General features: G+C 39.1%; 1 protein-coding gene across 1 annotated transcript in view; it reads right to left on the bottom strand.

Moving 5' to 3' along the window:
* Window positions 1-13,812, bottom strand: part of LOC146001723 (uncharacterized) — a 326,667-nt gene that overhangs the window by 133,750 nt on the left and 179,105 nt on the right. The window contains exon 2 of the mRNA XM_083139408.1: window positions 10,124-10,178. Coding sequence (XP_082995534.1) covers window positions 10,124-10,178 — 55 coding nt within the window. The remainder of the gene's footprint in view (window positions 1-10,123; window positions 10,179-13,812) is intronic.

Genomic DNA, 13,812 nt, shown 5'->3' on the forward strand with positions numbered 1-13,812 from the left:
TCTTCTCCTTTTGCTTTCTCTTTTTTCCTCTCCTTTGTTCCCTTTCGTTTCCTCTCTCCACTTTTCCTTTGTGTAGGCTCATCAACAATGAAATACTAGAAAATCGACGTTGTTCCTTTCTGAGAGTATTGCAACAAATGTAATACTGATTTTTTTCTAGTTATATGCAATAATATTTGGATATCTTTCTTTCGCGTATTTTATAAACATCTAATGTGCATGTGGCAACCATGAAATTGAGCCTAACTCTACACGCAACCCACCAACGCCTTGTGTAAATTGGGTTGCCTAGTTTAAAATGTCGTTGTCCTAAAACTTTTGAGAGACACTGTACAACCAATTTAAGAATACGGGATGCCTGTGCGAAGGGAAGAGCTCCGGAAGACCACGTCTACCAGATGAGCAAGTGAAACGGGTCAGAGCAAGTTTCGGTCGGATTCCCAAGAAATCTGTAAACCGGGCGAGTCGAGAACTGTCAATGCCGTCCACCACTGTTTGGAGGGTGTTACAAAAGAGATTGCACGTGAGGCCGTACCGTCTACATCTGTTACAGGCCCTAAAGCCTGAAGTTAATGTGACCCGTGCCAACTTCTGCGAAAATGTACTGGACATGGAAGATGTTTTTCTTGCAAGTGTGATCTTTAGTGATGAAGCCTCATTTCTTCTTAGTGGACGAGTGAATACGAAAATCCACACCAAACAGTGCAGCACATGAGGGATTCGCCAAAAGTGAACGTCTTTTGTGCTCTATCCAAAGAACAAGTGTATGTACCTTTCTTCTTTGTGGAAAACACTATCACTGGTACTGCGCATTTTTTCACATGCTCCAACAATGGTTCTACCCTCAACTGGATCGTTCACTTTCATCGTGAAGTACGGAATTGGTTGAATGCTGTTTTTCCCCAACGATGGATCTGTCGTCATTGTGAGGATGCCGTGGCTCTTCTGCAATGGCCCCCAAGATCTGCCGACCTCACCCCCTGCGATTTCTTTTTGTGGGGGTATGTAAAGGATAGTGTATAAGTGCCACCGCTACCTGCCGACCTCCCTGAATTGCAACGCGGGATTGATGCAGCTGTGGAGTCTGTTACAACAGACATGCTAGCTTCAGTGTGGGAAGAAATTGCCTACAGACTAGATGTGTGCCGTGTCACAAGGGGATCCCACATTGAACACTTGTAACTTGTGACAAAAAACTGTTTGAGTTACCCTTCCTTTTAAGGTATGTTTCATTTTTGTAATGTATATGTAATAGAAGATACACTTAATTAAAACCCCGATATTCATTTTGGAACACGGTGTATATAGAAATTCATATTGTGAAGAAACTAATTAAATTAAGGTGCTTCTTAAGGTCATATTTTTGCATATTTAGCCATTTCTGCGTGAGAGAGCATATTTTGATGAATATTCGGTCATATTCAGCATATTTTCGCTATTTCAAGAAATATACAGTCATTTTCGAAGTGGATTCATTCTTACTCCCACGTTCACTCGAGGGTTTTTCTTTTTTTACTAAAGCAAAATCTTTTTCATTTGAAAATGTGCCGAAAGTATTCATTGTCGATTGCAACTCAAGGCCCATAACGTGAACTAAAAATAGTACGAATGTGAAAATATCTCAGCATTTAGATATTGATGTTTGAAACAGTCCAGTTATAAGGGCATATTTTTCAAATTATAGTGCATATTTTGTACAATTTTAGGTCATAATAGCGTATTTTATATTTTGATGATTTTTAGGTCAGGAAAATCCTAACCCTACTAATAAGTTTCACTATCAATGCACAATCATGATAGATGGTGCCGTGCTTATTGGCGAACGTGCTCATATCGAACACGTGCTCTTAGCGAACACAGTTACGGAAGGATTTCCAGGTGCGTGCTGTTAGCGAACACGCAAACTTGCCCTGTCTTATTTGTCCTTGAAACTGGTGTTGCCAGTCATAAGCAAACTTGCGTGGAGAAATACCTCATTGGCTAGTGCCTCTTGACCAGACTCACCCCTGATCATTCTTCAATCGATTGTGATACCAGAATGAAATATAATTCATTAAAACGAAGTACGGGAATTTGTGTTTCGTGTACGATGGTTACCAGTACCGAAAAGTACGCGAGGCGAAAGGCGTGGTGACATGGCTATGGACGAAAGATAAGAAATAAGTGTAAGGGGTCACTGAAGACAAAAGTCGGAGTTCTATACCCTGTCTCAGCTAACTGTGGAGCAAGGCCGCCCATAGTGTCAGAGAAGCGAATGAAATCGAGTGGCCAGAGCGAAGTAGTACTACACGCTGCTGGGAAGACTGGTAACTGCAGTCGCTTCCCCCCACTCCACGCAATTGCGTTCCTCTTACATGTTCATTGGTGGAGTCGTCTCGCGACGCTGTTTGCGAAGATACTTGTTTTCGTTTGCCTGCTCCACAGTTAGCTGGGACAGAGTATACATTCGCACGAGCCAAATATAACTGAAATAGGAGTGAAGAAAAGAGCTGGACATTGTAGGAAACGGGAGAGAGAGGATCTATCTGTTTATTTTTTTTAAAAAAAAGCTTTGGAACAACTGAAAATTGATGATAACATTTACTAATGTCTTAGGAAGTTGTACTTCGTACATTTACATTTTCTATGTAAAATTTGATTTTAAGGAAGATGAAATATATCAATATTTTAACAAAAACTTTCACGTACTTAACCTAAATTGTTTAGGATCCTTCATTTAGTTAATTTCAAACATAAAATGATTATACGTTATCACTGGCAACACTTGCATGTTGACCACTTTCAACGACAAACAAGACATGGCAAGTTTGTGTGTTCGCTAACAGCAGGCACCTGCAAATTATTTCCTTCCGGTGTTCACTACGAGCACGGAATCATGATAAATACTGAAGAAAGATGAAAGGGACATAGCATGACATGTTCAATGGACATTATCCATTATATAGAGTTTTTCTTCCTACTTGCTTTTCAAGAGAGCACCTCTTCTCTCGTCTGGACAAATTTATTTTTGCCGGTGGTGAGGTTCGAACCGAAGTCGGACCGTCGTATAGTAAATCGCAGGACGAATCTCTATCAAAACGTGTTAGTATTAAAAAACGCTAGATAGTCTAATTAGCATTTCTTGCTAGGATAGTAGCGATTGTCACCATCAGGCAAGCATGAAAGAAATGTCAGAACTCTTTTCAAGATTTCTAATTCATCAAGACCATGGTTGTTAAAGGCGCAGGAATTCTAAATAACTTGCATTCAAATTTTTATGCTTAAAGTATTTCAATTCGGTTCGGTCCAGGAACCTTTTTCTCCCGGATCAATTTAAATACGGTCCAAGAACCATTTTTCCGAACGAATTTTAATACGGTCCAGGATTTTTTTTTCTATCAGGATGAGTTTAAATAGGGTCCAAGTTCCGTACTGAAATGAAACGATGCCCAACTTGGACCGAATTTAAATTGTGCTAGAAAAAAGGTCCCGGTCCTGTTACGGAACCCAATAGAATCAATTAGAATGCATGGATTCCTGGATCTTTAACAACCTCAGGGTTTTTAAAGATTTAGGAATTGTAAATAAATTCAATTCCCGTCCGGGAGAGAAAATCAGCAAGTGTAAATGGGTCCTAGACCTTAAAGAATCTTTTTATGTTTAATGTATTTCAATTCGGTCCAGGAACATTTTTTTCGAATGAATTTTAATATGGTCCAGGAACCGTTTTCCGGATCAGTTTAGAGAGGGCCCAAGTTCTGTACTGATATGAAATAATACGCAAATTTGACCGAATTTAAATTGTGCGAGAAAATAAAGTTCCTGCCTTATTGCGGAACCCAATATAATCCATTAGATTTTATGGGTTCCTGGACTTTGAACAACCCTGATCGAGACCTCATATCGAGCTTTCATGTTCAAAGAAATTGAGCTAAGCAACTTCTCCAGAAAAAGATTTGATCGAAGAACTGCGAGAACCTTCCTGTAAGAAAAGGAGGCCACTTGCAATAACATCCCGCGAGGTGGCAGAGTATGCGGAAGATTACGATAGAGTCGCCATTTGTTGAAAAAGATGGATTTACGATGTTGGGGAAGCATATGATTCATGTCGTCATAAAGAGTTACGACTTCTCGAGTCGACACTCTTTTCTACCGGGTGAGTTTGTAAAATGGAGAATAAAAATACGTGTGAAATGGTCCAAAAGTAGGAAAAGTAGTTAAAACCACTACGAGTCACACCGGGAGAGGTTTATTTTCATTTTAAACTACGACTTGCTTATAAAGGGTGTCTCGAAAATAGGTGTTTTTTTTTCAAAAAGGTAAATAAAAGAAGAGGAACTTCGATCTAAGTGTATTCATGAATAGAATAGGGTATGCCATTAACAAATTACTTCACTCACAGTCACAAGATGGCCTCATGTCTTGAAGATGACGTCAGTAAGATGGCTACCGTTTTTGCGTAAATCCTGAAGCTGTCTAGGAACATCGTGCATGGCTCGACGTAACAAGCCCCCAGGAATCTGGTTGATTTGCTCGATGATTCGTGTTTTCAGTTCGTCAACTGATGCAGGTCGATGTTCGAACACCTTTGTCTTGAGGTAACCCCACAAAAAGAAATCGCAGACCGAGAGATCTGAGGGCCATGGGATGTCACCAAAACGAGTGCCAAACAACTGTCTCAATGCTGCAAATGACTGCCGAGTTGTGTGCTCCGTCCTGTTGAAACCAGGCGTTGTCAGGAATGTGTGGAAAGCGATTTAGTTCTTGAGCAAGGAAGTTCGTCGGAATTGACGGTTACTGGGTTACCTTAACCATCTTCAAAAAATAAGGGCCTATGATGCCAGACGATGACACTGCACACCATACAGTCACTTTCTGGCTGTGTAACGGCACTTCATGCACTAACTGGGGGTTTTGAGGGACCCCATACCTGAAATTTTGCTTATTGACGAAGCCGCTGAGGTGAAAATGAGCCTCGTATGACATCCACATCTTGTCAATGAACTGTTCGTCAATGTCCAATTTTGCCAGCACTGCTGCACAGAAATCCCTGCGTTGCTTGTGGTCGTTTGGTTTCAATTCTGGATATCTAATACAGGTCTAGAACTGATCCAGAACTTGTTATCCAACAATGAACATAAATACGAGGATATGTTTCGAATATTAGAAAATGGTCATAGTATTCCCGTTGTGTATACTTTTTTATACTATATCTTGGAATTAAAACAATAATTGCATTGAAGCATTAGCGTTTCTAAACTTATTTACTTGTTATTTAGTGATTTAATATTTTTCTTCTTAGAATCAGAAAATTTCGATTTAGTATTAGTAAATGCTACGATACAATATACAATCAAGACTAAAATCGAGTAAATCCTACTTAGCTCAACCTGGAAAACCTGTTCCTTATATACGTATATTTAGCATAGACAGTAGCTATGCATATCATTTTCAGTTCGTGTGTTTTACGCCTTAGGCCTGAGTGAATCAGAAGCTTGCGACTGTTTTCCTTGTTGGTGAGCGTCTTGTTATTTGCTACTATTAGCGATTGAAACCTTTTAAAATCTTAGAATCAGAAACGCTACAATACACTGCATACAAGAATCGGGCCAATGCTCGCTTATAGCATCACAAATCTCCAAGGAATATTCCCAGATAGCAAACAAGCTTGCGGAAAGCTTACGATAGCAAGCTTGATATCAAGCTGGATGCAAGCTTAAAGTTATTATGTGGTACTTAGCGAGGTTGGGTACATTTTTAAAAAATGTAACAATAGACAGACCCATTTAATATAAGAACTCATTATACAAAAACAATAATGACAAAATGAAATGAAACCGAAATACAGTGTTATGAAGTGAAATGTGGATACATTATGATGTTGATGTTACCTGCAGTCGCTAGATGGCACTGGCAAAATTTATAAAAGAAACTAAAGTTTTCGTAGCACAAATAATTGTATGTTTGATTATAAATATAATGAAAAATTTTAATTTAACACCCTTCGAAAGATGTGTGAACATTAAGCTACAAGGATGAGAAGAAAATGTAATGCAGTGAATGAAAATGACCATATGACCAGCCCTTCTGATTCATGACTATATAATCAGGAGCTATGTGTGGTGAAGAAAAACTGACAAACTCAGAGATCGGTTAGTTCATGTGAACTTTCCAGCCTGCTCATTACCAGTGGGTAGTTCATCGAACTATCCAACTTGACTAGTGCCTATTTTAAGGGGGAGCAAGAAAATTAATAACAAACATTCGTGGTTGACTGTTGCATGCATCTTTTCATATCGAAATAATATCCAGATGATATCCAAATGTAGTCCAAAAATTGTACTTTTCGTGTCCATACAATATCCAAAGTACGTACAAAAGAAGTCTAAATCAAAGCATAATGTCCCGATTACGTCCCACTCGATGTCCAAAAGTGATCCGGAAATGTCCAAAACATATCCATTTCTGGATATCTCCTGGATATCACGTATGCGGACAAATGGATATCCAGGAGATATCCAACGGATATCTTTTGGATATTTGTGTGCTGTGTGGGACCGCCTTTATGGCAGTGACCCTCTGTTGCCGCGTTTACCTACGAAGGAACTTGCAGTCAAACGGCCAATTAGACCTACCTGTTTGGGGAACAAGCGGCAACCTTTGAAACCCTCCTTCAAAATCAGCCAGCCAGGAAACAGGATTTTGTCAAAATAGCCGTTCTGTGCTGTGATTTGCCACCGGGAGATATAACGGCAGAACTGTGGGAATGGTCACAAAATTCGGATAATATCCGGATTTCAAATTATCCGATATTCGTTTCGGATGCAACGGATAATCCGAATATCAGGATAATTTTGATATTCGAATAATCCGAATAACCGGATAATACAGATTTGATAAAGGATTTGTAGAAAATCCGTACACTGAAATACGAGCATGACGAACAAAAGAATATGTGGATAGTCCATAAACGGACAAACGATAAAACGGCCCGGATGAACAAGAAAAACTGTTTTTGGCTCTGGAAAAGGTTTTGCAAGTATGTATGTAGTCGCAAATAATTTAGTGTATGTGTGTGTCCCGTGAATGTGTTCGTGGTGTTGAAATGTGTATATTTGGAGATATCAGTTGGTGGAGGTGTTGAACTGTGCTTCGAAGAATGGTGGCTGCTGCTGAAAAGACAAAGCCAACATGGCGGAGCGACAAATATGGAATCCCGAAGGAGCGATAAATATGGAATGGTATCATTAAGGTGAGCAGTGGGTCCAGCGGTCTCTGTGTCAAGCAAGAATTAGGACACGACGAATGTGCGGAGTGTATGTTTGAGATTCCTGCAAATTGTTTCATGTCTCATTAGACACATCTTGGCTGTTGGAACAATTTCTGTCTCTTATTGCTATGCAACACGGTATTTGACCAGTTTGTCATGTTTCACATTTGTATTAGTTGGTCCATATATTTCTCCTTATTTTGGTGTACAAAGATAGCATTTAGGTCTTATATTTTATGTTTTATGTATTGTAGCATCAGGTATTCCATATGTCGACCCTTCCCAAAATGTACAAATTTGACCATTTTTTTTTCTTCGTTCTACTGTGTCTATCTTTCACTAAACAAGATACGCATGTACCACATTGCACCTAACATGTGTCCGTACATATCAGTTATGACCCAAAACAAAAATGGTATTCCAGATTTGTCTACTTTACTCTACTTTTTAACTAATCCTTTCTGAAAATAGAGCGCTTATCTTGAGACAGCGGTCCATATTTTATTTCCTTATGTTCCTTTATTTACAAACCCACAATCACCTAATTCATCAGCCGCTCTTCAACTGCCTTTTTTATTACGTCTACTGTGCAACTTTCTAAAAATACGAAGTAAATTTGTCCATAATTCATAAATAATCTCCCAAACAACGTTTTCAAGACCCCTTCATCAAGAAGATACTTATGTGTCTTACGGATCCTTTTTTTGTTTTGGTATGTGGGCTGATATATTTTATACAGATTTCCAGCTTCAAGTCTAAAACATTGCGTGTTCAGATATGTGTGAGCACCACACATGCAGGCCTAAGACCAGATTGGAAGACTTAAAAAAGGAAACAAAACCCATTTCCTTTTGAAGGAGGTGATAATGAGATAATGGCCGGCGCTGGTAGTTTAGTCGAGACAGATTCCTCGTCCATGCATCAACGAGTCCCGTGGTCGGTCTGTAATTTTAACCAGCATGCCCAGACAGGGGCTAATGTTCGATCCAGGACCGGGCACAAATTAAGCTCTATAATGAGCCATCACGTGTGGCAGGATTCGAGGCCCATCTATAAAAGCACGTCTCGAGTAAGTGAACCTTCGTTTGATGTTTCTCGTTGTTTTTATAACTTCATCACTATTTTTTGGAGCTCCAAGACCTGCCTTGTTCACATTAATTGTAACCCTTCAGCATGTTCATTAACATCTTTTCGTTACAATTTGGCGACGATCGAAAACTACGTTTTTATTGTCTCTACCTACATTTACTACATAGTCAATTTCGGAACTATTTTTTCATAAATACCTTTCCCACTTTTTTTATTAATTCGCCATATACTTTGTCTTACAAAGACGTATATAATTATTATCTGCTTAGGATTCGATAATAATCCCGTTGTTGATAGTATTGGAAATTAGATTTTAAGAGAGAATTGTTTCTACAAAATGCACTGTGTAGTTGCTGACTGTGTAATAGCACTTTCTTATTGACTTTGAACCCAACTATGTGAATGTTTTGAGGGGTTACCTAGCAACTGGTGTCTACCGGTCTAGAAAGATTGTTAAGCTTTAAGGATTGTTTGCCTTCCTTCATTGGACGAATATGGCAACAGTAAGAAACAATCTGGTGAAAAAACGTTGAATTATTAACAATTAGAAGGCTAGTTGAATGTTGCTAGGAAATAGAAATAAAACAAAAACCATATGGAGGTTAAAAACTAATTTCAAAGAACTCTATAACTCTGATCAATGAAGGTACTTTTTTCCAGACAAAACCTAATCACCTTGTCACATTCCATTATTAGGCACATCCAAATTAATCCAAGGTATGGATATATGTGTAACACAACTGTTAGTAATACGAGGGCAATCTTCAGCACTGGAAGTGATGTTAAATTATTTTCTCTATTTGTTATCTACGTTTACATTGACACCAGTTTTTGTTTTTGTCTGCAATTATTTTTTAGAAATCACTGTGAAAAATACAAAGGGCGGCCAAAAGGTTTTGCACAATCCACTGCAACTCTTTTACTATTTACACTAGGGCAATGAGGTTTCATGTGAACTTACTTTGGTCTTTTGAGTACATTACCATGTCACTCAATATAGCCTCCGTCTGCTGTTACACATCTGCGCCGGCGTTCTTTCCATGCCAAGAAGGCACTTTGGTAAACCTCAGGGGCAGACTTGCACACAATTGTTTGTCACTGTTGAATGTTTTCCCACGCAGGTGCGCCTTCAGACGACCAAATAGTAAAAAATTGGAGGGGGCCAAGTCTGTACTGTAAGGAGGCTTCTGGTTTTCTGCAGCGTCATCGTGGCTGAGTGGGCCCTCGCATCATCGTGGTGCAGTTTGATGTCCTTATCCTGGAGCTCCGGTCTCTTGGTCCTGAGTGCACGTCTAAGTTTTTTTCAGTGACAAACAATACCGCTTCTTGTTAATTGTTGACCCACGTTCTAAGAAATCTATGAAGATTACATCATGTTGATCCCAAAAAGAATGCTGCCATTATTTTTTTCGGCCGATCTGGTGAATCTTTTTTTTTCTTCCTGGGAAAACCACGAAGACGCCATTCCATAGACTGAGCTTTGCTCTCTGGATCCACATGGAATAACCATGTTTCATCCAAAGTCCGATCCCCATACACAGGAAGCACCTTATCTTCGAATTGTTGTGGCTGAGTCATCTTCGGTCTTGCAAAGAAATTCTATCACGGACTGTTGGCGGGTGCAACTGTATACTTCATTGTCCATTGTGCTCACCGGCAAGTACATAAACGAAGTTTGTATAGTCAACGTTTACATAAAGTCAAAGTATGCTCACATGAAACTTCATTGCCCTATTCTTGCAAGTATTCGATTATGATTCAAAAGTCTTGAAAATTTTAACTTACCTATTTTCGTTTGCTTCATGGTTCCAATAGCCAGCTACAGTCACGGCCAGGGCTCCTGCAACAAAACGTGCTATTAGACACACTATGTACGAGGTTTCAATGTTTATCTTTACTTGTGAAGAAAATTCTTGAAACATTTAATGAGTACTGGCACGAATATTACTGTAAATTATCTATTATGGTTAACTTAACAGTATGGCTTATTACGCTGCACAAATACTTGACAAAGTTGAATTTAAAACGCTGCACACCTGAACGAATTTGTGAAAGATGGAAACATAAATTCTGTACACATGACATCCTACTCTGTGTGAGAAGCTAGGCCACACTTTAAACGGAGCAGAGCCGAAAATCCTTCAAGAACACGAAACCTGCAGAGAAAGGAATTTTAGCGTCCTGTAATCAACAATGGTTAATAATAGACAATATAATATCGTAACGTTCGTCAATGGAACTGGGATCGAATATGGGTAGTGTAGCTCATTCATCATTCATCCCCAAAAATGGCGTACTCGCATTCATGGTGGGCTTAATGGCAACGTGCGAGAGGTAATGAATATACACATAAATGGCAAAACAAATGGCAAAACACAACACTTTAGTTTTACGCCCTCAAAGAAAGGATCAGCATGGTAAGATGGAATAGTATAACCTGTCTCTGCCTGGAGATGGAACTTCAGCTGTGAGCGATTACGACCGTGACTGTAGAGTATCTCAAGAGTTTGACTTGCAACTCACTCCAACGTTTCCTCGCTCAATCCTCCTCCTGCCCCTCTCAACATTCGCTCTAAAACTGGCTCATGACCTCTATTGTCGCAGATATTTATTGTCATAGATTTTACTAAGCACTGCACCTGTATCCTCTTCCTGGATTTCGCCTGTTTACATGTTTATGCCGTTGGTGACCCAGAAAAGCTTAGGTAATATCTCATACCGCATTCCTTATTGTCGAGTTCCTGTCCTGAAAATGATGGCCAGTGTCTGGGATTTTGAACTGTTGTTGGAATCTCGAACGGTAAAATGTCTGACATTGTATAGAAATGGATTGCATGTAAGTAGATTCCATAAACCAATCATACTTTACAAATTCAATAGTTTAGGTATAACTAAAACCCACCACAATTCCCGCCACTGTATTTACATTACTTGGAACCAAACGTCTTAATTGGGTATTGCTATAATGCAGCTAAAATAATTGGACCCAAATACAGGGAAAGTTCTGAGGGGAAGACCCGCATCATTTTCCTACGTGTGCGTACGTACTGCTTCTGCACTGCTTTTGAAAGTTCATCACCTTACACGTCAGGGCAGACCCAATATATTAAATTAGAAATTTCGGAATAAGATCGGAAGCAAAATATTCTTAATGCTAATAACAGGTTACGTCAGATGCCAGAACTAAGTATTAAAAAAAAAAAAACTTATTCTGCTTTGATCTCGTCTAGACAATACACATAATCCATTTTAATGAATATAATAAGTAGAACTAACCGTTCTCCTGTGTCAAGACACACAAGCTACACGTAGCCGCATTGTCTTGATTGATACTAAGTAAACTACTCCGATGTATAATCATTAACCTGGATGGCGTGTGAAGGGATTCCATTGCAATGTGGAGCATTCCTGGGATGCAGCACGATCCGATATTTGGGCCCTTAAATTAAAATTTTGAACAGACTTAAGTTTCCAGCTTACAGCACGTACGCACCGCTGCACCGTTCTCGCAAGTCCACCACTTCCACCCCTGTTTTACGTGAGGGGAGAGAGCATATTCTCTCCAGTCCAAAGCAGGATCGCCTTGCTAAGGTCCCCCGGACACGACCGGAAGTCGCCCACAAACAAAAACAAGGAGCTTCAACATTCAATGTTGGAATCCCCCCTTTCTAAGATTCCAAAAATCTTTTTGCAAATTTGGAACGGTATACAATTCAATATATTTAACCTAATGTTAAAAATCCCTCCTCGACCCTCCGTAATTGAGATACTAGACTGAAAAAATACATTAAAATACCCTCAAGCAATAAACTAATGTATCTCAACCCCCAAAAAGGCTTCATTCTTACTGCTTTGTATCTTTTACTTTCTGCATTATGTGATAATGCGAGCCATTATTCACATAACTTAATGACTGCAATTTCAGGCAGCAATTTTTTCTCCCCTATTTTAAATGAAGCTTCAATGATGATCGATTCTAACTTGTGCAATAATTTTACATCTTATTGTGTGTAATATTTTAATTTGTAAAAATAATGTATAATCAATCCTTGTACAAGTAGAGCAAATTAGAGTTACATTTGATATCTAACTATTAGACTTACATTACTTACATTGTATGTAATATTGCTGTGGAATAATTATTCGACCTGCACTGCTTTTAGGTGAAACTAATATCGTCGATATCAAGGTATGGAAAAAACATTCGGGACTTTAATTTTTATGTTCGTTCTTCTTCGCCGACCAGTGTTAACTTGCTGCTGATTTTAGCACCTCGTAAATATATGTGTATTTATGTCAATACAACAATAAGCATGCATCCTAACAACGTCCAACATCAAAACATTTGCTACAATGCGCAACAGAAAGCTATAACAAATAATTCAACAATCATGTAGTGTTGCCATGGAATGAACACTGACCTTAGTGAATGCAACAGTCACAGTCCTGACAACAATTAGTCAAGAGTTAGAATATTAATTGGAACATTTTATAACAATGAAGAATTGAGCAGTGGCGTGCCCAAGCAAGGGTTGGTGCGGTCATAACTCATCGTTTGGCCCAATATTCATAAAAATAGAAGGGCTAGCTACTAAAAAAAAGTATACGTAACTGCCTCTATTCGAAAATCCTGGGCGCGCCTTTGGGAACGAGTTTTATTTTGTATTAATATAATTTCATTGTTCTGTTGTGAGTCTGGCCAGTGACACTGGGTAGTTTGGGCTTGTGCTCAATTTTTTGGAGCATGTACTACTTCTGGTATGAGTAGAACTAGAAAACAGTCGTACGAGAAGCTATGAATAGAAAGTAAAATTCCACAGGTTGAGAATGTACTACGATTTTTTTTCCGGCGACTCACGACTTGGAGAAAGCCGCTAGGTTCTTGTGCGATGGCTGAATTTAAGAATGCCCCTAAGGAGGCACAACTGGGGCATTAGCCCGAGGAATAGGTTTTTGAAGTGCTCAGCAGAAAACCTATCGCGCAGGTAAAACGCCAACATAAATTTATAGTGAAAATCAACGTAATAGATTTTGGAAATAAGTTATGTGAAAATCCAAAAGATGGACTGTACAAAAAAGGTGTAGTGAAGGTGGTACATGAGGTACAACTTGTATCTACTGATTTAGAAAGTACTGCAGCCTCTCCGTGCCACGCTACATTATGTTGATGATAAATGGTGATTGTATGGACACTTTTACGAAGAAACCTTAGGTGACGAGATTGCGGTTCATGGCTACCGAGGCGGCATATTTCTTTGGCTATCAGGAACGTATATTCTAGGCTAGCTAAGCTATCTGCAAAGCCTAAAGCCTAGAAACTAAAATACCGAAGAAGAATCTATTAGAAACTATGAATAAGTTTACTCAATTCATTAATAAAATATTGACGATTCTGAAGTTGGCAACCTGAATTCTTAGGAGTTGGCAACCTGGCTAACGTTGGGATGGCAACGTGGCTTTCTTGAAAACTTCAA

This window comes from Lepisma saccharinum, chromosome 17 (assembly GCF_977018435.1).
Source record: "Lepisma saccharinum chromosome 17, izLepSacc3.1, whole genome shotgun sequence".
In the NCBI taxonomy this organism is placed as follows: Eukaryota; Metazoa; Arthropoda; class Insecta; order Zygentoma; family Lepismatidae; genus Lepisma; species Lepisma saccharinum.